Source organism: Psammomys obesus, unplaced genomic scaffold, assembly GCF_907164565.1.
Source record: "Psammomys obesus unplaced genomic scaffold, mPsaObe1.curated_primary_1811, whole genome shotgun sequence".
Lineage (NCBI taxonomy): Eukaryota > Metazoa > Chordata > Mammalia > Rodentia > Muridae > Psammomys > Psammomys obesus.
This window is the reverse complement of record NW_026590859.1, coordinates 4,756,878-4,779,737: the sequence shown is the minus strand read 5'-3', so window position 1 is coordinate 4,779,737 and position 22,860 is coordinate 4,756,878. Positions and strand designations below refer to the sequence as shown.

At 52.3% G+C, this 22,860-nt stretch overlaps 1 protein-coding gene across 1 annotated transcript in view; it reads left to right on the top strand.

The window, feature by feature from the left end:
* Positions 1 to 22,860, top strand: part of Ptpn14 (protein tyrosine phosphatase non-receptor type 14) — a 137,928-nt gene that overhangs the window by 46,192 nt on the left and 68,876 nt on the right. Inside the window, 2 exon segments of the mRNA XM_055609243.1 lie at positions 8,010 to 8,293; positions 18,770 to 18,939. Of these exon segments, the coding sequence (XP_055465218.1) occupies positions 8,120 to 8,293; positions 18,770 to 18,939 (344 nt within the window). The 5' untranslated portion in view covers positions 8,010 to 8,119.

Here is a 22,860-nt window from a genome sequence, read left to right as displayed (position 1 = left end):
GATCTGCCCCAAACAAAGCCCATATCCTTTCTGATGTTCTTTAAGAAGCAATGATGCCTAAATCCCTCTCAGTTCCCCACTAGTTTCACATGGTAACTTCTCCTTGGGAACATGGCAGCCAGTGTGTGACACTCAAGCCATGTCCCCCACAGGTACCTCCACAGGATGGACCAGTTGTCAGTCTGTCCATTCTCACACCCAGGTCAGGGTTGCATAGTTTTGTGAGGTGTGCTTGGGAGTCTCAGGCTGTGGAATGCTGGAGACATTCCAGAGGCTCTTGGTAAACTCAGGGCAGATAGTGTCTCTTAGCGATGTCAGAACTCAGTTTACTCAGGGTGGGGAGGGGTAAAGGTGTGTCACACAGAATGGGAATAAGAAACTGTGCTCATGTGTGAGGAATGGATTTTAGTTTTTCTTTCTTTCTCCCAAAGACTCTGCAGGTGATTCAGCAAAGAGCAATCGATGAAGCTATAAACTGTTGACACTGGAACTCTCTCTCACTTACTGCCCGCCCTGTTTAAGGCTTCCTGTGATCAACGGAGTGAGTGCAGGGTCAGGAAGCTTTGTGTGTGTGTGTGTGTGTGTGTGTGTGTGTGTGTGTGTGAGAGAGAGAGAGAGAGAGAGAGAGAGAGAGAGAGAACTTTGAAGGCCTTCTTGTTGATAGTCTTATTACTGCTAAAACCAAGACTCTAACATACTGGAAACCACAGATTACCCAGTTAGGAATGGAAGCTCCTCTCTGAGAGCGTTTAGGAGGGTGGTAGGCTCCTGGGGAGAGGACTGAATGTGAAGCTTCTCTGTGTTCTCCCCTCTGGCCTTTAAAGTGTGTTTACAGAGCAATACCCTAACAAATTGCTGTGGGCCGGAAGGCATTCCAGCAGATTCTTGTGCAGAGCTCTGGTGTGAAGTGTGCCTTCTCTCTCTGTGAGGTCCTCCCCCTCAGAGGACGGAGCCCACAAAGGCTGGCAAAGGAAGATGTGAGTGGTGGGGAACTTCTTTTGGAAATATTCACCCTATCTTTTCTTTCCCCAAAGCACTGAAGAGCCCAAAACCCCTTTCTGCTCTTCACAACAAGAAGCCCCAAAGCCAGACCCACAAGGTTCCAAATTCCTTCCACAGCAGGTCATAGAACTTCGTGGAGGCTCCTGAGCCTGGGCACACAGTCCTCTGCCCTCTGGGCTCCTGCCATGTGCAGAGCTTACATGATGGCAGGAGACCTCAGCCCTGAATCCCACGCACACTTTTCCCTGCGGGAGTCCCAGGGTGGCGTGCAGGCCTTGTGAGAAGACTGCCCTGTGGTGGAAGCTGAGAAGCCCAATTCGTGGTCAGCTCTCTCCTGGAACACAGGACGACTGGAGACACTAGATGCTGTGCCTATGCTCCTACCCATGATATAGGGAGTTCCTGGATCCTCCCCCCCAAGGATGGCTCTTAAAAAGCTGTTTATGCTTCAGGTGTCAGAATTGTGGGATAACCAGGTATTGGTGATGGGCACGGAGAGCCCAAGGCTCAGCCTATTTCCTGTTAAACTCTGACGTTTCTGCCCCACTTTCTCCAGAGGGCTGCTAAGGTAGTAAAATGCCTGTGTGCAAACTGCATGACTGTGTGTGTGTGTGTGTGTGTGTGTGTGTGGTGTGCAAACCTAGCATAATAGGAGAGAAGCCAAGAGGGAACTTGTCCATCCTACTGGGTGGGAATGGCCTGCATAGACGAGCACAGCAGAGTGGACAGAGGATGTTACCTGACGTTCATCGCAGGCCTGGGGGCTGAGGCAAGCCTTGGCTCCAGGGAAATCATCGTAGCTCAGGCCAGTCAGCAGCCTCTCAGGTCAGAACCCACTGTTAAGGCCTTTTTCTTTTCTCCTCCCCTCTTTCGTCTCTTCTTTCCCCTCCTTGTCCTTCCATCTCTTCCCCGATCCTTTGCGGTAGTGTCCTCAGCCCACTTTGCCTGTGACCTCACTACATACAGCAGGCTAGTCTCCCGGTCTGTGATCCCTCTGCCTCAGCCTCCTGAGGGCTTCGGTCCCAGGCTTGCACCGACACTGCCGGCTCAGCTTGCAGTTTCTTCACTGACAGACTCTGTCCTCTTTGCATTGCACAGTCTGTTTTATCATTGCTAGGATGCATCTCTTCTAGGACGCACTGGGGAATGGAAAAGGTTAGCAGACTGTTCTGAAATGAGAATAAGCTGCTGTTTGCCTTGGAAGGAATCTGGGGCTAGCCCTGTCACGTTTACTGCTCTTATTAAGTAAAAAAGTTCTTTGACATCGTGAGCCGGCCTCCACAGCCTACAGCAGGGGGCTAGACAGTCTGGGAGAGTAGCTGACTAAAGTGGTGTTTTAAGACTTTTGCTTTTAGTTTTAGTTTTCAGGGCTGTTAGGTTTTTGAGACAAGGCCTCACTGGCTAGCCTTAAACCTAGAGAGATCTAGCTGCCCCTGCCTCCTGAGTGCTGGGGTTAAAGGCCCAGCTTATTTTCCAGTATGTGCTCGTGACTATGCATGTGAGCACAGCGTGTGGCAGTGGAGGGCAGAAGAAAGCATCAGATCCCCTGGCGCTGGGTTCTGGCAGTTAGCTGCCCAGCGTGGGTACGGGAACTGTGCTCTGGTCCTTCGCAAGAGCAGTATGTGCTCCTAACTGCTGAGGCGTCTCTCAGCACCCAGGACATTTTCCTTTTTAAAACGACTTCAGGTTTTAGAGTGTTTCTCGCTTCCCAGCAAAACTGAGCAGAAAGTGCAGAACTCTCCTGTGGGCTCTGCCTGTCGTCACAGCCTCTCCACACTGGTGACACCCTACCAGAACGGTGCGCTCTTAAAGAATGGATGAGCCTGGCATTGTCGGCTCTTCATTCCCTGGAGCTCACGGTTTGCCTTGGAGCTGACTGTAATTTGTGTGCCTAGATGTGTGTGTCTGATGTGGGCGTTCATGTATGTTAGTAAAGGTTTGCACGTCACACACTAGTGTGAAGAGGACCGTCTTAGCTGTTGGTCCTCCCCTTTCACCTTGTCTGGGGACAAGGACACCTTGTTGCTCAACACAGCGTGTGCCAGGTTAGCTGCCTGAGAGCACCTGGGGACAGTCCTGTCCCACCTCCCACCTCACAGTGAGGAGGGGCAGATGTGCCCTACTCTGCCTGCAGTCACGTGGGTGCTCGTGATTCTAGCTCAGGTACTCATGGCTGCACAGCAGACATGTTTCCCACAGAGCCACCTCCACAGCCCCCACTGGATTCTTAAAAATAAGTCAATTAATTAAAAGGTTACTTTCAATTAAAAGATAAAATAGTTCCTTTAAGAAATCCTCTAAATAGAGTGAGTGCTCCAATCTTGCCTCTCTTTCTTAGAACACATCTAAGTGTCACTGTGATGGGTGACGGAAGGCCATCTTCATGCAAAGCTGTGATGTGCTCTGAGCCATCAGTGTCCCTGGCTTCCCTGGGCAGCAGCTTAGCAGCTGCTCCCGCTGTCCTGTGTGGGCATGATCCTCTGTTCCTCTCTGTTCATGGCTGGGAGGCTCAGTGGTGTCTGCATGATCCATTGCTGATGCGGGACACCCTGTTGCAGTGAATGGCAGCAGTTAGCACTGACGTGTGGTGTCTCTGTGATGTGTAGACTTGGAGTCCTGAGGGCAAACGCCCAGGAGCGATCTGTGATGCTGGGCCACATGGAAGATGAACCTGTTGTTAGTTTCTTAAAGAAACCTCTGTAGTGTCTAAATTAGTGCATGTTCCCACTGCCACTCCCTTCTGTCACTTCACGCTTTCCTGTGTGCCTGTGTGCCTGTGTGGTCCCCACGGTCGTACAGCAAACACTCTTACACCCCGAGCCATCTCTCTAGCCCAGCGGTTCTCAACCTTCCCAGCCCTGCCACCCTTCCATACACTTCCTCATTTTGTGGTGACCTGCAGCCATACAATTACTTTGTTGCTACGTCATAACTGTAATTTTGCTTCTGTTATGAATGGTAATGTAATTATTTTTGGAGGTAGAGGGCTGCCGAGAGGGTCATGACCCCCAGGTTGAGAAACACTGCTCTAGCCCATTACTTGTTTTCCTCATAATTGCCATTCTTGGTGACATGGTGCCACACCGTAGGGTCTTTCTCTTCCCCTCCTCCTCGTCCTTGTCCTTCTTCCCCCACCCCCGATTTTTATTTTGTTATATTTTTGAAACAGTTTTCATTGGGAAAATGGAAAGTGTCCTCAACATAGTCCTTTTTGCATGGTTTTTAGTTCTGGGTTTAATGTTCTCCATGTGACAAAGCAACCTTGATGAAGCGCCAAAGAGCCCCACGGGGAAGCCTGGCGACGGGCCTGGATCCAGGCCCTGGAGTATGTGTGTGTGTGTGTGTGTGGGGGGGTAAGAGCAGGTGTGCTGTGAAGGAAAAGGGGGAGCTACACTTTGTGGTACGTTAAGGCCGAGCCTGCTGTGAGTGACGTTTCCGCAGGAGCTGAAGAGTGGAGGCTCATTGCTGCCTGAAGCGTTAGAGCTGAGCAGAGTTCACGCCCTCTCTGTGTCCTTACAGTGTAGTGTCCCCCGGGGGCATCTCACTGTCACACTTAAGGTCTTGACTGGCTGCAGCCCCTCCTAGAACCCCGAGAGTGGGTGGTACAGGCTCTTCACTGAGCTCTCGTGTGTGTGTGTGTGTGTGTGTGTGTGTGTGTGTGTGTGTGTGTGTGAAGAGATGGTGAAGCGCAGCTCTTCTTTGGTGGCAGGGAGCTCAAAGCATGCTGATGATTTTCACCCAGATTAGCCAGTTAAAATATGCGCACTGTCTCGGAGGCCAGGCCACCAGGCCTTAGGTCCCAGTGCCTCGTTACATGGGGAGGCGTCTTTTCTTGGGCTTTTCCTCATGAATGATGTATTTGGGTTTGTGGAGAAGCATGGCGGGGTGAGAGCAGCTGTGCGCTGCCGCTGTGTCCAGCTGCTGTCAGCAGTCGTTCTAGCTCTGAATCTGTGTTTTTGCACATGCACGTGTGTATACCAGGTGTTTGTGTGTGTGTGTGTGTGCATAAATACATGTGTATACCACTGAAAATTACATGTATGGCTGGTGTTTTGCCTTTGTGTGTGTCTGTGCATCAGTGTCTGCAGGGCCCGCAGAGGTCTGGAGAGGGCACCGGATCCCCGGGACTGAGGATAACGTAGTCGCTATGCTCCTGGGTGCTGGGTCTTCTGCAGGAGCAGCCAGTGCTGTGTGCCTTGGAGCCATCTCCCAAGCCCCCAGCCTGACACCTTCACTCCTAATAGCACTACTGATAACTCCTAGCGTCTCTGTCCTACGTAACCATACTTCCACTGTTGGAAATCACAGAAAACTGAGGCCTGGGGCTGGCTCGGTGAGGGCTTGCCTCCAGGGTATACAGGCGTGGCTCCCACACGCAGACCCACGTAAAAGCAGAGTGCAGTGGTCCTCCCGGGGTCCCTGGCGTTCGGGCTGGGTGGCTTAACCACTGAGTGGGTCCACAGTTAGTGAGAAAGCTGAGGAGGACACCAGATAGTGTCTGTCCTCTGACCTCCGTGTATGCACACACATGAATGCTACACACACAAACACCATACACACAAAAAACCAAAAAGACTTAACAATGATTTTCAAAGGTTATTAATTTCTCTTTTTTTGTTTCAAGTTTCCCTAGTTGCCTCCTGTCTTTCCTAGGTATTTTTTTCTTTCTTTCTTTCTGGTGCCAAACTGGAGTTAATCAAGATCAATACATCACCTTTTATTTTTCCCAATTTCTCTACGTTGGCCTGGGAGGCAGCCTGGGAAGTGGAAGGCCACAGTGAAATAGATACTTTGTAGGGTCCACGCTGCCGGGTAGATCATTAGCTTTGACTGTAGCCAATTCTGACGCCGTTGACGCCGTTTCAGGGGTCATGACAGGGCAGTGGAAGAGCAGGTTAGAGAGGTACAGCATTCTGACGGACATCACCAGGAGCCCGAGGTAAGAGCTCCTGCACTGTGTGTGCCTCCTGCCCCTGCGAGAACTGCAGCCACCCGCACACTCCGCTGGGGAGTTGGTGCTTATTTCACACCCATGCGTTGTGTCGTGCTGCAGACTATGCGGCGAGATTGTTTGTGCTGGATGGCTGGTACCTGGCCAGCCACATTCTTTCATAGGTGTTTAAGCGAGACACACCCGAATGCAAAGTGCCCGGCCCAGGAAGGGAAATGCGGCCCAGGAAGGGAAATGCGGCTGGTGTCCAGGGAGCAGACATTTCTTTCTGTTCAAGGCTTTCTTATGGTGGGCACCGAATCCCAGCCCGCCTGTCCTGTGCCTCGGTAAACAGAGGATTCACCAGTAAACACGGAAGGGTGTTCCGGCTCCCCGGCCCCCCTCTCTCCCCGCTTTGGGTGGGTCCCTCCATATTTTCTGTCCCTATCGGGAGATCAGACTGCCGTGGCTTGGAAATAAACATGATACCCTGCCAACACAAAGTGGTTTAGAAATGCGAGTCTATTTTACCAGCCAGCATTTCTGGCCGTATGTATTTTAAGCTATCATAAAACATGTACCTGCCATGCTCAGGAATGTGCCGGGGGCGAGTATCAAAGCCTGCCGCGGGAGGCTGGGAGTGTGTTTTGCTGTGTTGTAGGGTTATACCCTGACAACCTTCAGGAGGCCTGCGCTTCTGGAAGGGAGCGGTGCATAAATATCACAGACAGCTCCTTTATCCGTCGGCCGAGTCCTGCAGGTGTCAGTGGTGCCTGATTGCCACACGGGAGTCAGTCATCGGGGCTCAGGGGCAGCAGCGGAGGCTCAGGGCCAGCAGCAGAGTCTCAGAGGCATCGCTGGGTCAGGATGGGTGAAGGGCTCAAGCCTGCAGGCACCTGCCTGAGTTAACCCAGCTGTCAGTCCAGCAATCGACAGTCCCGACTTGGATGAGAGCAGGCAGCTGGATGCAAAAGCCCTCTGTGGTTGCTGATTTCTTTGCTAGAAGTTGCCTGAGCCTCCTGACCAGGACTGGGCTGGTTCAGGGCAGAATGGTAAAGACGCTTTGCTTGCTGTTTGATTCTTGTCTTTGTCACATTGTTATTCTTGTCTGGTGGGATGCTGGCCGTGCCAGTGAATCTTATTGCTTGTTGGTGGGTTAAGTGATCTGTAATTGTGACAGGACTTTCTTGCTGAGTAGTCTGTAAAGGAACAGAACCATATTGGGCAGGTTCTACACATCTGTCTAAATATTTGTGGCAGAAAGGGGGACGCAGTAAGATTCTGCAGTACATTAAAGAACTCACGTGTTTTAGCGGCTTGGGAGAATGTGGGCGTAGCAGGGGCAAGGGCCTGGGGTTGGTCTTTAGCACCAAAATGAAGGTTACGATGAGAAGCCTGTGCTGTATAGAGTAGCAGGTATCTGTGTTAAACGATGCTGCCGCCATTTTCATCGTATGTTCTTATCAGTATTAAAAGGTAAAAAGGGCCGTAACACCTCAGTGCGGTGGGGTAGGCACAAATGAAATCTTTAGCTGGCTGAGGACCCAGGGCCCCCATGTTTTTCACCTGCACAATCATCTTCTATTACGCACACTTATTTACTGTAACTGTGCTCACGAGCTGCATGTGGGGGTCAGAGGCCAGCCATGGGAGTCGGTTCTTTCCGCAGCGTGAGCTCCGAGGATCGAACCCAGGTTGTCAGGCTCTGCCACAAGCCCCTTTCCCGCTGAGCCGTCTCGCTGGCCGTGGCGATGCTTATATCATGTATTTCCTCTTGATAAGCAAGCGAGCATTCGGAGTGCTTCGAGGTCTCCAGGTCCCCTCCTGCCGAGTGGCTCCCAGGATGGTGGGGGGGGGGAGGGGGGAGGGGCGTGTGCCGCAGATTCTGGGGATGCTGTGGCTCTGTGACGGTCTCTTCTTGGCCAGCACCTCTTCTTCCTGGCTCTTCTCACATGCTGCCCTGAGGAGACAGGGTAGGCTCAGTGTGTGGGGGAGCGGGGTGTGTACACAGGCACTCGTGGGCAGTGCCCCGCTGACGGCTTCCCATGAACGCTCAGCCTGTCTCTGTGCTCTACAGCTGTCCCGCAGAGGCCCCGTGGACATGGATGCCTTTTCCCGTACCTCCGTGTGACCGTCCCAACACGAAGCTGCTGAGGCCGTCTCTGGGGTGCCCGTGCCAGGAAAGCCATGCCTTTCGGCCTGAAGCTCCGCAGGACCCGGCGCTACAACGTCCTGAGCAAGAACTGCTTTGTCACCCGGATCCGCCTGCTGGACAGCAATGTCATCGAGTGCACGCTGTCGGTGGAAAGCACGGGGCAGGAGTGCCTGGAGGCCGTGGCCCAGAGGCTGGAGCTGCGGGAGGTGAGCCGAGCGGGGTGGGCACGGGGAGGGGTGCCCGTGCTGGCACCTGCTGCCGCTTCAGCCAAAGTGTGTGTCTCGAGAGCCTGCTATTCTCGGTGAGGGTGTGCCTGCCCTCGCACCAGCGGCCCGGGAGACCACTGCTGATTGCGGGAGGGCCACAGCTGGCCTGGGAAAGCGGGTTTCCTTCTCTCCCCTCGTGAGATTTTAGGGGGGGGTGAAAATGAGAGACTCTCTCCACCAAAGCCATTTTCCCTGTCTCTAAGAGTGGGCAGTCAGGTCTGGTGGCTGCGTCATGAGGGGAAGCCACCCACAGGCCTGATGGCTGCAGCTGCCTTTTGTTTCCATGCTCCGCCGCTCCCCCCACCCCCAAGAGAAGGAGCGGATGACATTTAAAGTGAGGGTGACCCAGAGACATTGAGAAAGCCTTTTTTTTTTTTTTTAAGAATTAAAAAGAAATGCACATGCATTTGTGTGACTGTGGAGGCTGGGACAAGCTTGGGTGTCTCTTGGGCGTCTAGTGCTCACTGAATTGTCTGGTCTCAGGCACCGTCCTGCCTCTGCTCCTGCACCTCCAAGCCTCAGGACTCCGAGCATGCCATGGCCGGGTCGTTTGTGTTGGTTCTGGGAATTGAACACACACCCCTCCCCTTGTAAGCTATGCACTCTCCTGCAGAGCTGTTTCTACCACCGGGGGAAAGCTGTTCAAACAGCTGTTCAAACAGGCATCTGTTCCTTTGGGCGTCATGCATTCCATGCTTTTCTGTTGCTTGTGCTGGCTTTGAGGCAGCGGCTCACTGTGACCCAGGCGGACTCCAGGTTGGGATCCTCCTGCCTCAGGCTCCCCGCCCGGATCACGGCCATGCACCACCATGGACGGCAGGTCACCGTTAGAAGGGATGGGTGCTGTGTGCTGACCTGTGACAAGGGCCAGGCCTTCAGGGCTACAGTTTTCTGGGAGGAGTCCACTCTTGTGTGATTTGAGTCTTGAGGCCACGTGATGTGTTGGCGCCTGGACAGCTCTGGGCAAATAGTAGCCCACGCTGAGTGACACAGATGTCTGGGTCTCACAGGTGACGGCCCTGTCTGGTATGCTGTGGCATAGAAGAGGCTGATGCCATTCTCCTCCCCTGGGTGCCAACCCCTCTCCTTGCAGCTTCTCCCTCAGGGTGGCCGTGTCCCCTGGGAGGGCCCTGCTCCTGAACGCCCCTGCTCCTGGCTGACCGTTGTGCTTGGACTCCAGCTGCAGCCTTTGGGCGGGCTGTCCGTTAGTGTTGGTCTCCACGTGCAGCCAGAGGCTGTTCCCAGCAGCACACGGTGCAGCCATCCTGCTCACGCGAGAGCAGACTGATGATGAGAGTCTTGCTGATGGCAGGTAGCGGGCTGTCCTTTGCTTAGTGGTGGCATTTTGGGGTATGCATATTTAAATGTACCTAAATTCTTATTGAAAAAAAAAACCCTTGAATGATATAGCTCACTGGGAAGGCAGGTGTGTTCTGCGCGTCCCTGGCTGTGTTGATTAGCAGGCAATTCGCATGCACTGGGGTCTTTGGAACACGTGGGTAAGGAGCTACCCAATAGGTGCACGTGTTGCAGCGCTTGGTTCAAACTGTGCTGCTGGAGCTTATTTGCCGAGCGACTGGAGAAAGTGCAGAGCTGTCTGGGCCTCAGTTTCCCCGACTGTGAAGCGGGACTGGTGACACTTAACTCTGTCGTCCTACTGTCCATCTTACTGTCTGGAAGTAAGGGTTGCTGTGTCCAGTAATTCAAAATTGTTCACACTTGAATGTCCTTAAGATGCATTTTTATTAAATAAAATCCTGAGTGACTTCCTTAGGACCCTATGGACACCGGGGAGCAGAAGGTGGGGCCGGTGGGGTGACGAGGGAGACCGAGGGCCACCTGCGATGCCACCCAAAGTAGGGCCAGCATGGTGCTTGTCAGTCAGCGCTCAGATGCCTGTGGGCCGGGGAAAGCCTGCCTGAAAGGGAAGAGGGGCGACGGGTGCTCTGAGGGTGGAGACTCTGATTTGTAGAAAGACTCAGCTGAAAGGTGCAGTGTGGTAGTGTGTGCGTGTAAGCCAGGCTGCTGTAGACACAGATGGCTGCGTCCCCAGGGCTCCGTGGCCATCCCGTCCAGCTGAAGTGCTGAGCCCCAGATTCAGTGAGAGGCTTGTTCAAAAGTAAGGTTCTCGGAGCCATGGTGACATGTCAGCCTCTGGCCTCTACACACAGTGCTTGGGTGAGCAGCTCTGCACGCAAACACACCCATAGACACACACACATGGCCTTCCCGTTTTGAATCTGGGCCTGAAGGCCACACTAGGCACTCGGGTAGAAAAGATGTCAGGCCATTCTTAGCACAGGGGGCTGGATTTGCCGAGAGGAGGAAGTCAAGAACAGCCGCCATGCTGGACTTGGGTGTGTGTGTGAAAGTGTCTGTACTGACCAGCAGAGCTCTGGGGAGCGGTGGAAGGGGAGCGTGTTGGGACGTGTTGGGGACCGGCTTCCCCCTCTGAGAGGTCAGGGGGCAAGCCCAGATGATCCCACCTCATCATAGGCTAAAAGGAGCAGCTCAGCAGTGCCTGTCAAGTAAGTGTGCATTGTGAGCGACAGCTCGGTGTGAAGGTGCAGGTCAGCTTTCATGCTCGCTTTGTGCTGACACGCACCCACTGACTTTGTCACTTTTGAGCAAATCACTTTCTCTCCAGGTCTTCCCCTCTCATGTATGACAGGAGGCACTGGAGGTCAGACCCTCCTGGTCAGTCCTGTGGCAGCTCCTCCCGAATAAAGGCGTCGTGAGAGCAGGCTGTGCAAGCGCCCCCAACAGGAAGTAGGAGGGGCACGCACACTGCGTTGGCCCCTCAAGCCGTGGCCGTATATTTTGTGGGCACCACTGCTTAATTTAGCCTCTTTTTTTCCTCTTACAAGTTAGTGTTTTACCCAAAGCCATCAGTGGTAGCTTTAGCCTTCCACAGTCGGCTGTTTTCACAGGGTATGAAGGTTTTACACAGGAACTGGGTGCACATTTCTGCCCAGGAAAGGTACGCTCACATTCCAATGCGTGTGTGGTTTGATTGATGTTAGTCTACTGGCACCCGTGACCTTCTGGTGCAGGGACTGTTTGATTGACGGGAAAGCCCCATTTCCCACCAGTGGAGGCTGTTTTCGTCCTGTACCTGGAGCCAGGGCTTCAGGGTGATCAGCTCAGGCCGCTGAGGTGTTCTGCTTTGCTTTCGGTGGCTGTGGTGAGACACTGACTAAGAGCAACTTGGGGAGGGGGGTGTGTGTTTCACCTTAAACCCCACAGTCTGTCATCTGGGATAGCTGAGGCAGGAGCTGAAGGCAGGGGCCTAGGGTCAGGAATGGAGGCAGAGGCGGTAGAGGAGTCCTGTGGGGGTGGAGGGAGTGGGATGAGGTCGGGGGGGGGGATTTCTGGTCTTTGACTTTTGTCTTGATTTCTTGTCCCCCGAGGACTGTAATTGGAACTCTCACCTAGCTCAGTGCCTGCTCTGGACTGCAGTGATATCTGTGTCTTCATTTTGGTAGGAACAGAGGTGTTTGTTCCTCAACCTTCACCTTCAGTCTTCCTCACTGGGCATGCTCTGCAGGAGCACACCCGTCACACGCCTATGGAGACTGTTCTCTGGGCCTCGATCATGGCTGGCTTCCTGGGTCACTCTTACAGGCCGAGATCATGGCTGGCTTCGTGGGTCTCTCCATGGAGACACTGGCTACCAGACTGAGTGTGGTCCCTCGCTAGTTACAGATGTGCTCTGGAATCCCCAACCTACCCAGCACACAAGGTCATCTCCCAGCAGTCTAGCTGTAGGGACAGTGGCTTCTGCTCTGGGGTCAGTTAATGCAGCATGGGGGCAGCTCAGAGCCCTGCTTCATGGACACATTGGGAGGTCAGGAGCATTTTTGTGCCTGAGAGAAGCCTTCAGGGTTGTATGGAAATGCCTTTCTTTCTCTCAGGTGGAGCCATATCAGCTCTGCCTCTTGATTGACAACTGAAATACCGGGTGAGGCGGGCCTGTTAGCGCTTAATACAAGATACTAAACTTTTGCTTCTGGCTGATTACCTCTTCAGAATGCCTGAATTAAGATCAAGGCTTTAATCCCTTGTAATTGCCGGGGCTGCATGTGTAACCCTCACAGATGGCATTAAAGCCATGCCATGGGTCACAAAACTGGAGCAACCAAACCCTCAACAGTCTTCTGCCATGAATAGCTAGTGTGTGCGATTACACATCACCTCATTATGAATGAACGGATGGAGGGTGGAGGCGTAGCTCAGGGGTAGGTGCCGGTCTGCCGTGTCCAAGGTCCAGACGTGAACATCCGCACCGCAGTAAAGAGGAAACATATCAGCAGCACCCTGGACTGTTTGTAATCCTTGGTGCTCTGTGAGGCTCACAGCCGGATGAGAAGGGACAGGATCCTCATAGACTGGCTTTGTCTCCTGCTTTCCCTGTCATAGGACAGTGTCTGGAAGAACAGCTCAGGAGAGGACTTGCCTGGCCTCGAGTTTGAAGGGATAGCGTACACCATGGAAGAGGCATGGCGATGCCAGCACCAGTGAGTGGTCACAGATAGAGTCAAGAGGTGGACAGGCCCACCCCCCGCCACCCCTCTTCTCCACCAGCCTTCCACAACCTCCTCAAAGTCAGCATCACCAGCTGGGGGGTTCAAACACACGGGCTTCCGGGGACATTTCACGCTCGGCCACAGCGCTGGCCGTCCTCAGCTGATTATAGGTGTTCTTCCCTGAGGTCGCCCCAGTCTTACCATCGACAGTGACACACACCTGTCTGCCGCTGAGAACGCTGGCTGACGGTTTGGTGCATCTAGACATCTATACCTCTGTAAGGATGCAAAACTCCGAATGAATCTGGAAAGTGCTTGCCCGTGGCTCACCCTTAGCTGCTCTGTCTTAGCTGTTCCTTGTAACTGACTCAGACTCACAGCTCGTTGTTCTGGGACCGGCCAGGATGGGAGAGCTAGCCCATCCTTGGGGCAACTAGGTGTCTGGTCATGGAAGAGGTGGCTTCACATAACCTGCGGGGTGTTTGGTGGTAAAACCAGGGAAATCCACCAGGGCTGAACTTGAAGCTGGGTGTGCACAGCTGTGCTTGGTGGGGAGACAGCCCCGGGGGCCAGGCACGGGGCGCTGCTTGGGACACAGCTAAGGGGAGACTAATTCCATTGACTGTGACTTGCAGACACGGGGCCAGGTAGCCCTGTGCCATAGCAGAACCCAAACAAAGCTGTGTGAGAAGTGGGGCAGTCTTTCCCTCTACAGTGGAAACAGCCAGGGGAGATATGAGAGAAGTAAGGTGAGAAGGAAGGGGACTTCTTTGGGTAGAGCTTAAAAAACAGTATGAAGCTGAAAATCTCATGAGTGGACTTTCCTTCCTGCAAGATAGCCGGGCCTAGCATTTTAAATAAGAACGGCACAGAGGGTGTGTTACAGATGCCTCCAAGATGGTTTTTTCTCTACGGGGGACTCCCATCTTTCCAAACATTTACTTTTTTTTTTTTTGTAATTTATTTACCCTTATCTTATGTGCATTGGTGTTTTGCCTGCATGTCTGTGTGAGGGTGTCAGATTTTGGAGTTACAGACAGTTCTGAGCTGCCATGTGGGTGCTGGGATTTGAACCTAGGTCCTCTGGAAGAGCAGTCAGTATCCCTAACCACTGAGCAATCTCTCCAGCCCCCAAACCTTTAAAAGTTTTATTACCATGTACTTGTTCAAGGTGATAGGCTTCATGGTGACACTGTCAGGTGTGGTGTTACTTCAACTGTGTTTATTCTCCCTCATTGCCTCCTGTTCCCTGGTATCTGTCCTTCCACCTGCCCAGTGGGAATGCTGGGATTACGCCTGTGAGTCACCACACCCAGCTTGTCATGGTGGGGGGACTGGTCCTAGGGCCTCCACCAATTGACTCCAGCCGCAGCTCCGTGTGTCTTTGTGTGTGCAGGTTGCATATATGATATACACATATGTGCACGTATATGTATATAAGTGTGTGAGCACATGTATGTATGTATAAACATATATATGTACACACATATATATGCTTACATCTTTATGTACATGCAAACACACAAGTGACATTTGTCTTTCTGGGTCTGGTTTATCTTGTTAAATATGCTCTCCAATTCCATCACTTTTCTGAAAAAATACATTCTTTATGACTCAGTTAAACTCCATGGTTTATATATGCACAAATCTTGACCCCTTGGTCAGTTTGATTGGCACTCAGACTGCTCCTGTGACGAGACTGTAGTGACGTGTGCATCATCAGAATCTGTGGAGTGCTGGCCCAAATTCCTTTGGCTGTGTCTGGGGTCATGTGGTGGTCCCAGCGCCCCTGCTTTGAGGACCCTTGATACTGACTTCCACAGAGGCTCCGCTGGGACATCGCCACCATCAGTGTCTGTGGCCCCCCACCCTGGCCAGCATGTGTTTTCATGATAGTCCTTTCAGGGGGGATGATGGGGAGCCCCTCCCCCCCGTAATTCTGATTTGCTTCTGTGGCAGCCAGAGGGTGGTGAGCTTTGATTTGTAGACTGTCCAAGCTTTGTTCGATCATAAATGCCTGTACATTTCACTTGCCTCTTTGTTGTAGGGCCCCATTTCTTGAGTAGTTTTAAAGCTGTCTCACTGGTAGTGTGTAGGGAATCACTGGGAACTGCTTTGCGCCATCTGGAAAAGACCATTTCAGCAGCCTCCGCAGCAGCAACCAATGCTCACCCGAGAACCCCGTTTCCATTAGAGGCAATTTGCTTATTTAGAACTCTCTACTATTTACTGTCACTCAAGATGAGTGCTTTGAGTGTCGGACCTCATTGTTCTCCCCTCTCCCGTGTGTGTGTTGTGTGTTTCCTGGTGTAGGAATCTCAGCGGATGAGGATGAAAAAGAAAGAAAATTAGAAGAATGCCCTACAAGGTGTAAGAGAATACAAATTGTAATTTCAGGCTAGAGATATTTTTAACGACCAGCTGTTTTTGCAGAAAACCTGGGACTGATCCCAAGCACCTACATGGTGGCTCACAGACATTTGTGACTTGGGTTCCAGAGGCTCTGAAGTCCTCTTCTGGCCTCTCTGGGCACCAGGCATAGCATGCATAGACATATATACATGCAAAACGACTAAACACAAATTCATCGATACATCTTTTAAAAATTAAAAAAAATTCCTCCCGACATCAGTTCTTGAGTTCTTTGTGTGGTTATTGCTGTTCCTTCATAATTTGGATAGTAACACTTTGAATGAATATTTTCGTTAGGATGAACACAGAGCATAAAATGGCACACGTCGACACTGCCTCTAGTGGAAGGAGAGGTTAGTTTGCTCAACAGTCCTTACTGCGAGCTGCTTCCGCCCAAGCTTTCTGGACCCTGTAGACCAGGCTGGCCTCAAACTCACGGAGATCCACCTGCCTCTGCCCCGACAGGTGCTGGGATTAGAGGCCTGCACCGGCTGAAAGCGCTGTCTTCCAGCTCTAGAAATCACAGCATGTCATGGCTTTAGTGTGTTACCTCAGTTTTTATTTGTAAATAAAGTACAAAGTACATCGAGGGACCCTTGGATGACGCTTCCTCAGTGCAGGGGCTGCTTCAATTTCCAGGCGGTGCTGAATGAAGCCTAGGGCGGGGGAGTGGGGGTGTGGCGGACATGGATCTCACATCCCTGGCTCCTGGGAACACTGCCAGCCGTTCCAGTGTGGCAGGTGTCCCCAAAAGACTTTCAGAAGGTTGCAGGACCTCCTCCTGCTCTTCTGTTATTTTTCTTGTCTTTTTAAGGCCTTCCTATTATCTGTCCTTAATCCGGCCTCCGTTAGCTGTTTTCTCATGTTGTGATGCTGGCCAGCTTCCCTTTCCCTTTCTTGTTTCTTTCTGAGTGTGGTTTTGTTGTTGTTGCTTGTTTTCTTCTTGTAGCCCAGGCTGGCCTCAAACCCCTTATGTAGCTGAGGATTACCGTGAACTGATCCTCCTGCTCCCACCTCCCAGGGCTCAGCTTGCAGTCTCACACACAATCACACCTTGTTCTGTTGTTGTGGTTGTGAGGTGGGGTATTGCTTTTCGCCTAGCTTCACCTCAGAGTCATGATCCTCCTTCCTCACCTCCCAAGTGCCAGGATTATAGACAGGTGTGAGCTGCTGTTTTCTCTGTCTCTGTGTGTGTTTATCATGAATGCATGTGCTTAGTGTGTGCATGTGTGTGTGGCCCAGAGGTTGATGTCATGTCTTTTCTTCAGCTGCTCCCTACTTTATTATTTATCTATTTTTTTGAGAAAGAATCTCTCACTAACTGGAGCTCACTGGTTTGTCTAGGCTAGCCCAGTACTCACTAACTGTAGCTCCTCAGTTTATTTAGGCTAGTCCAGCATGAGGATTACACATGTATGGTGCTGTGCCTGGGTGCTGGGGCATTTTTACGTGCATGCTAGGGATCCAAATAAAGGCCCTTGTGTTTGCTCAGCAAGCACTTTGCCAGTGGAGCGACCCCTCTAGTCCTCGCCCTGTACCTGGCAGCATTTTCTAATTCCGTGATTCATAGAATTGTCACCAGCTTTCTGTCACTGTCTGTGGTCACTGAGGTGATGAACTGAGGAGGAGGAAAGGCTGATTTCAGAGTGTGGTTTCTGTCTGTCTGTCGTTTGTTGGCCCCTTTGCTTTGTGCTTGGGACAAGGCAGCATATCCTGCTGGAAGTGTGCACAGCAGCAAAACCAGCACGGGGTGGCCAGAAGGCAAGAGGGAGACAAAGGATCTGTGGTCTTCTTCCAGGCACATCCCCACCAGGCCCTGGGAACCTACCCATGAGGCACATGAGCCTCTGGGAGGTAGGCTTCCCGTTCTAAATCATGACAATATTGGTGCTAAAAGGAGGCGGGAAAAGGAGTCACGTGACCTGCTTGCTCTGGGCCGTGGATGTGGTCAGTGTTCCTTGAAGCCTGTGGATGAGAATGGCGGCCATCCCATCTTAAAGGCGAAGCCCAAGGAGCCAACCTTCCTTTGTACCTCTAGCCCCTGAGAGAGGAACTCTGCCTGGAGCCGGGGAGCTGCCGAGCAGAGGCCCCGTGCAACTCTGCTGCACCCTCTCTCTTGCTGGAAACAGAGGGGCTCCTGGGAGCCGGACATACACAGCCGGCTGAGGACAGACTCAGTCAGCTCCATCTGAGTGGACGGAACCATCACCGTCACCGAGCACGGCTCCAGCCTTTTGTGGCTTGAGAGGGTGTAGACTAACTGCTTGGATACCGTGGAGGATGCAGCCATTTCTCTGCCGGAGCAAAACATCCCTGCTTGGCCTGCGATGCTCCAGCGCCCACAGGCCAGGGCACACCTGCTGTGCTGGGAGAGTGGCTTGAGGGCTCACCGGGGGATTTTGTAGGGGTTGCTCTGTGGTGAGCTGGGGGGCGGCCAGATGCCATGAGGACTGAGAGAGAATGCCTTTGGAAATGAGCTTGGTAATGAAAACATTCTTCTGAAGGCAGAGCTCCAGGTGAGCTGTAAACCAGCCGAGCTGTAATCGGAGCACAAAGGGCCCTCAGAAGCAGCGGTCTATCGTTTTTGCACTAATCCTGAAATCCTAGCACATGTTCATATAAAGACCGGATTGGATGCGTGAAGGTACCTGTTTCAGCATTACTATTTATAGCCGCACTGGTTGAGGCTTCAAGTTTGAGGGTGATAATCACACTTTCATCTACCAAATGCCGAAGTAATCTGCCAAGAGCCACCAGCGGCTTTGGGGGCAGCTGTGGAGAGGAGAGCCTTCCAGTCTCAAAACTTGGCATGGGGAGAAATTAATCACAGTTCGTGTGTAATAAAAGAGTGCTGCTTTTAAAGTACTCATTAAAGTCCAAACAGAGCACATGGCTATTTGGTTAAAATCTGATAGATTGTGAAAAGTTTCTGCATTGCCAAAGCATTCAGCTGGCAGGGTTTGTCTTCAGAATTAAGAATTTACTGTCTGGTCGATGCTGTGTGTGAAATCACACAGGGAGTTGTCCTTCTGAACTTAGGAAAGATGTGAGCCCTGGGGCTGGAGAGACTGCTCAGCACGAGGACCTGAGTTCAATCCCCCGGGACCCACATTAAAAAGCCAGGTGTGCTGGGGCACGCTTGTAATCCCGGCTCTGGGGAGGCAGAGACAGGAGGCTGCGTGGGGCTCACCAGCCCTGCCCTTAGTCCGTCCCATTTCCTCACCTAACTCAGGGTTAGAGGTCCCGGGCACAGACAGCAGATGCTGGGAGGGCTGCTTCTGGGAGCTCATGGAGGCGTCAGTGTCATGTGGATCTGATTTCTTTAGTTTGTCTCAAGCTGGGAAGGGAAAAGCTGGGTCTTCGCAAGTAGGCCCTGGATCGCAGGTCTCTGCCGACACAGCTGCAGGAGGCTTGCCTTCTGTGTGGTCGTAGACTGTGTGGGAAGCCCAGACTGACGGGATTTCACCCTTTTATCTAGACGCACTACTTCGGCCTTTGGTTTCTCAGCAAGAGTCAGCAGGCGAGATGGGTGGAGCTGGAGAAGCCGCTGAAGAAACATCTGGACAAATTTGCTAACGAGCCTCTGCTTTTCTTCGGAGTCATGTTCTATGTGCCAAATGTGTCCTGGCTTCAGCAGGAGGCCACGAGGTAGGTGGACTTCCCCTGAGTTCCCCGTAAGGGTGTGGATAAGCGAAGGCTGCGGGTGGAGTGGAGGTGCCGGCTGAGTTAGTGGTGTGTGGAGGCAGGGAGGGAGGCGTGGCTCGAGGCTGTCTTGCTGTTGCCAGGGGGATGAAGAATTTTGGTTTAGTCCATGCAGCTAATGCCAGGCATTCTCCGTAGCCCCGGTAAGACAGGTAGAGTTTGTGTCTAGCAGCAAAGAAGGTTGGGGATGGTTAAGTCAAATGGGGATGCTAGAATTTAGTAGAAGCTAACCACCTAATTCTGGCTTGTCTACCTCCCTCCCGCCCACCCTAAACCCCACTGGACACTGCGCTTGAGGACTAAGGTGGTTCTAAAGATGGAAGGAGGAAAATGTCGAGAGGTGATTATGTGGGTTCCATAGCAGGAACAGGAAGTCAGCAGCATAGGGGAGACTTGGGGCTTGCCAGGCTGTCTTGTGTCCTTGAAGGACTTGCAAATGCTTGTGAAGTTCACATGGCTTAGGATTCACTGAGCAAAACAAGAACATTTTGTTGGTGTCAGTATGCTGGACATGGTGGCAAGAGATGCCTTGCAGGCGCTCATCCAGCTGTCCTTTCTGGAGGAGGTGGGAGCGGAGGAGCGCCTTCTAACCCTGCTGCTCAGATCTGGGCATTGGGAGTGGCTCCGACGGGCTTAGAGGGCCGCAGCATGTGTGCCATTATTTCTCACTGTGTGGGTTTCAGGACTGTAAATTCCCCAAATGATGACTCAGTTGAAGGTTTTATGTTTCTATTAGCCTCTTCCTCCCTCCTCCCCCTCCGTTTCTGTGAAGGACCCTGTGTGTGAGGTGCCTGCCGCCCAAACACAGGGACCTGAGTTGGCACCCCGGAACCTGTGTGACAGCTGCGAGTGGCAGCATGAGCCTTTGGCTCCAGCGCTGGGGAAAGGGATGGGCAGATACAGGTGATCTGGGCATCAGCAGCCAGTTTTGAGGTAGATAACGGGAAAGTATGGCTAAACTGAGATTTTCTCCTCTCACTCATAGGAGATGACGGTTGAGGAGCAAATCTCTCCACCATGGGGGAGCCTGATAAGGGACTGGTGATGTTGGAGGAAAAAAAAAAAACCCAGACTAGACCCCAGGGTAAGGTGACAACTGAGTAAGAGCATGGAAAGGTGTCAAAGGGAGGGCTCCAAGATTGCTCAGGTCCCACAGTGGCCAGTTGGCAGCAGTGAATCTTAGTGCCAGAGAGGGCAGGCAGGGGAGGACAGACAGCAGAGGGCAGACAGACAGGAGAGGGTAGACAGACGGGATAGGATAGACAGACAGGAGAGGACAGACAGACAGGAGAGGACAGACAGATAGGAGAGGATAGACAGACAGGAGAGGCACTGGGGTTTCTGGTCAGCCAGCCTGGCTGGAGTAGTGAGCCCCAGGTACAGGGAGAGAACCTGTCTGTAGCACAAGGTGGAGAGCCACTGAGGAAAGCTACCCAACATCAGCCTCAGTCCTACACACACACACACACACACACACACACACACACACACACACATATACACAATATGATGAAAGCAGAAAACATGGTATAATAAAACCAAAGGATAGAAATAATTGGCTTGATCCCAGCCATGCGAATGAACAGGCTGGCAGCAGCTAGGCCTCTCCAAGACCGATGGGGACAGTCACGAAGCCACTGCAGTTAGAGGGGTTAAGAAGGGAATGTTGAGCCTCACCCCAACTGGTCCATGTGCCCTAACTGGACCATGTGCCCCGTGGGCCTTGGGAGTGTTAGCACTTCTTGGGCGGACGGGCCTCCTGCTGGGACCACAGTGCCTTCCCAGCTGCTGGCTTGGCCAGGCTCTCCTGAGTCCTGGGGCTCCTTACATCGTTACATCCCCCCGCCCCCCGTATCTTCTGGAATCAAAGGAAGGGTTTCTGCAGAGTGTTTTCCCAGCCACAGTAAGCACATGGCTTTAAAGGATGGTTTGTAAGTGGGGTGGAGAAGTTCTTTCATGATGGCAAGAGGCAGCTGAAGAGCTGTGGGACACACACACACACACACACACACACACACACACACACACACACACACGAACACTAAGCCAGGGATAAACAATCTTTGAAGAGTGAATCTGAGACTCACAGTGCATGCCTGCTTTCTGAAATGCAGAACTGATTGTCAGATGTTTTCCTTGTGCTGGGATGTGAGTGTGTTGCATTTGCTCACACACATTTGATGAGTAGGTGCTGGCCTAGTGCAGAGGATGCTGTGCAGCTGGCGTGCTGGGATGGGACTGTCCCCTCTGTCAGTGGTCAGTGCGCTGCACAATTTTCATAGTGTAATGAGTGCCAGCCCGGCCATTCTCTCGCCAGCAAGCATCTCCAGGCACTGTGCATGTGTTGGTGTGATGGGGCTGTGGGGGCATCCAGGGCCACTATGTTAGGGTGCTGCTGCGCCTGTGCCCTCTTCTTAAAAGCACACCCCGCTGCCCGCCTCTGCTAGCTACTGCAGGGACCTGGCCTTGTCTGTAGGCCCCACTGCTCAGCAGCCAGCAACAGGGCTTTGACACACTTACTCTCTGCGTGGGCTTGCACAGCCTTCCTTCAGCATTGGAGGTGGTTCCTGTGTGGGAACAAGTTGTCTCTCAAACACACAGAAATGGATGCCTATATTTACAGCTGTGGTCCTCGTGTGTCGTAAAGAGGATAAGCACTTTTGTGTGTGTGCACGTGTGTGTGTGTGTGTGTCTGTGTATGCATGCATATGTGTGTATGTATGCGTGTATATATGTGTGTGTACGTATGTGTGTATATATGCATGCATGTATGTGTGTATGCATACGTGTGTGTGTGTGTGTGTGTGTGTGTGTGTGTGTGTGTGAAAGAATGTAGGTCATTAGATTTCTAGACCATGCTGGGGCACTTTTCCTTGCAATGCCACCTTCAGGTCTTTGGCATATAGAGGGCAATGCCAGTGCAGTCCAAGCCCCACAGCTTCACATGAGGCAAAGTGGTGCTTTGGGGCGTGTACATGAGTGTCCATGTGTGCTCAGTGCACACATGTGGCATTTTGTGGGATAGTCAGGGCAGCCTGGGATGTCATTTCTTAGTCCATTGACCTTTTATTTCATCACGTATGTGTTTATGTGTAAATGTGTGGTGGGGTACACGTGGGGGGGGTTGTGTGCCTGTCGCCGAAAGCTCAAAGTTGGCATCACGCATTTTCCTCTACTGCTCCCTACTTTATCCGTTGAAGCGGAGTTCTCTCAGCTGAGCCCGGAGCGCAGCGTTAGGCTCGCACGCCTCGCCCTGACGCAGGATCCAGGCTCCACCCCCACGCTCTGGAGTTACAGGTGGACCACCACACACCCTGGTATCTCTGTGGGCTCTGGGGACCCCGTCCTCACGCACGGCAGGCACACTTCCCGTGGGCCCGTTCCCAGGCCCCAACTTTGATTTCTTTTTGAAACAGCTTTTTACTGACCTGGAACTTAGCGGCTAGGCTAGGCTGACTGTGAGAAGGGGTGATCTTGGGGGCAGACTGACTTTCCCAAGGGAGATTTTCTGTGTGTGTGTGTGTGTGTGTGTGTGTGTGTGTGTGTGCGCGTGCGCGCGCGCTTCTGGTGTTTGAACTCAGGGTCTTTAACCTACTGAGCAAGTGCTGTAGCCCTGAGCTGCACCCCCAGCTCACATTCCTTTTCGTGCCTACTTTCTTAACATTCCTATTCCATGGTAGACATCCTGGTTGGCAGCTGGAATGAAGGAATGGGCAGATCTCAGGGCCTTTCCACCAAAGAGCAGTAAAGCTGGTTTTATTTTGTGTCTATGTATTTTGAAGGTTTATTTGCATTTTTTTTAAATTTGTGTTGCCAGCCCCCTTTCCTTCCTGGACAATGTTCTGTCACTGGTCTGGCATCCAGGGC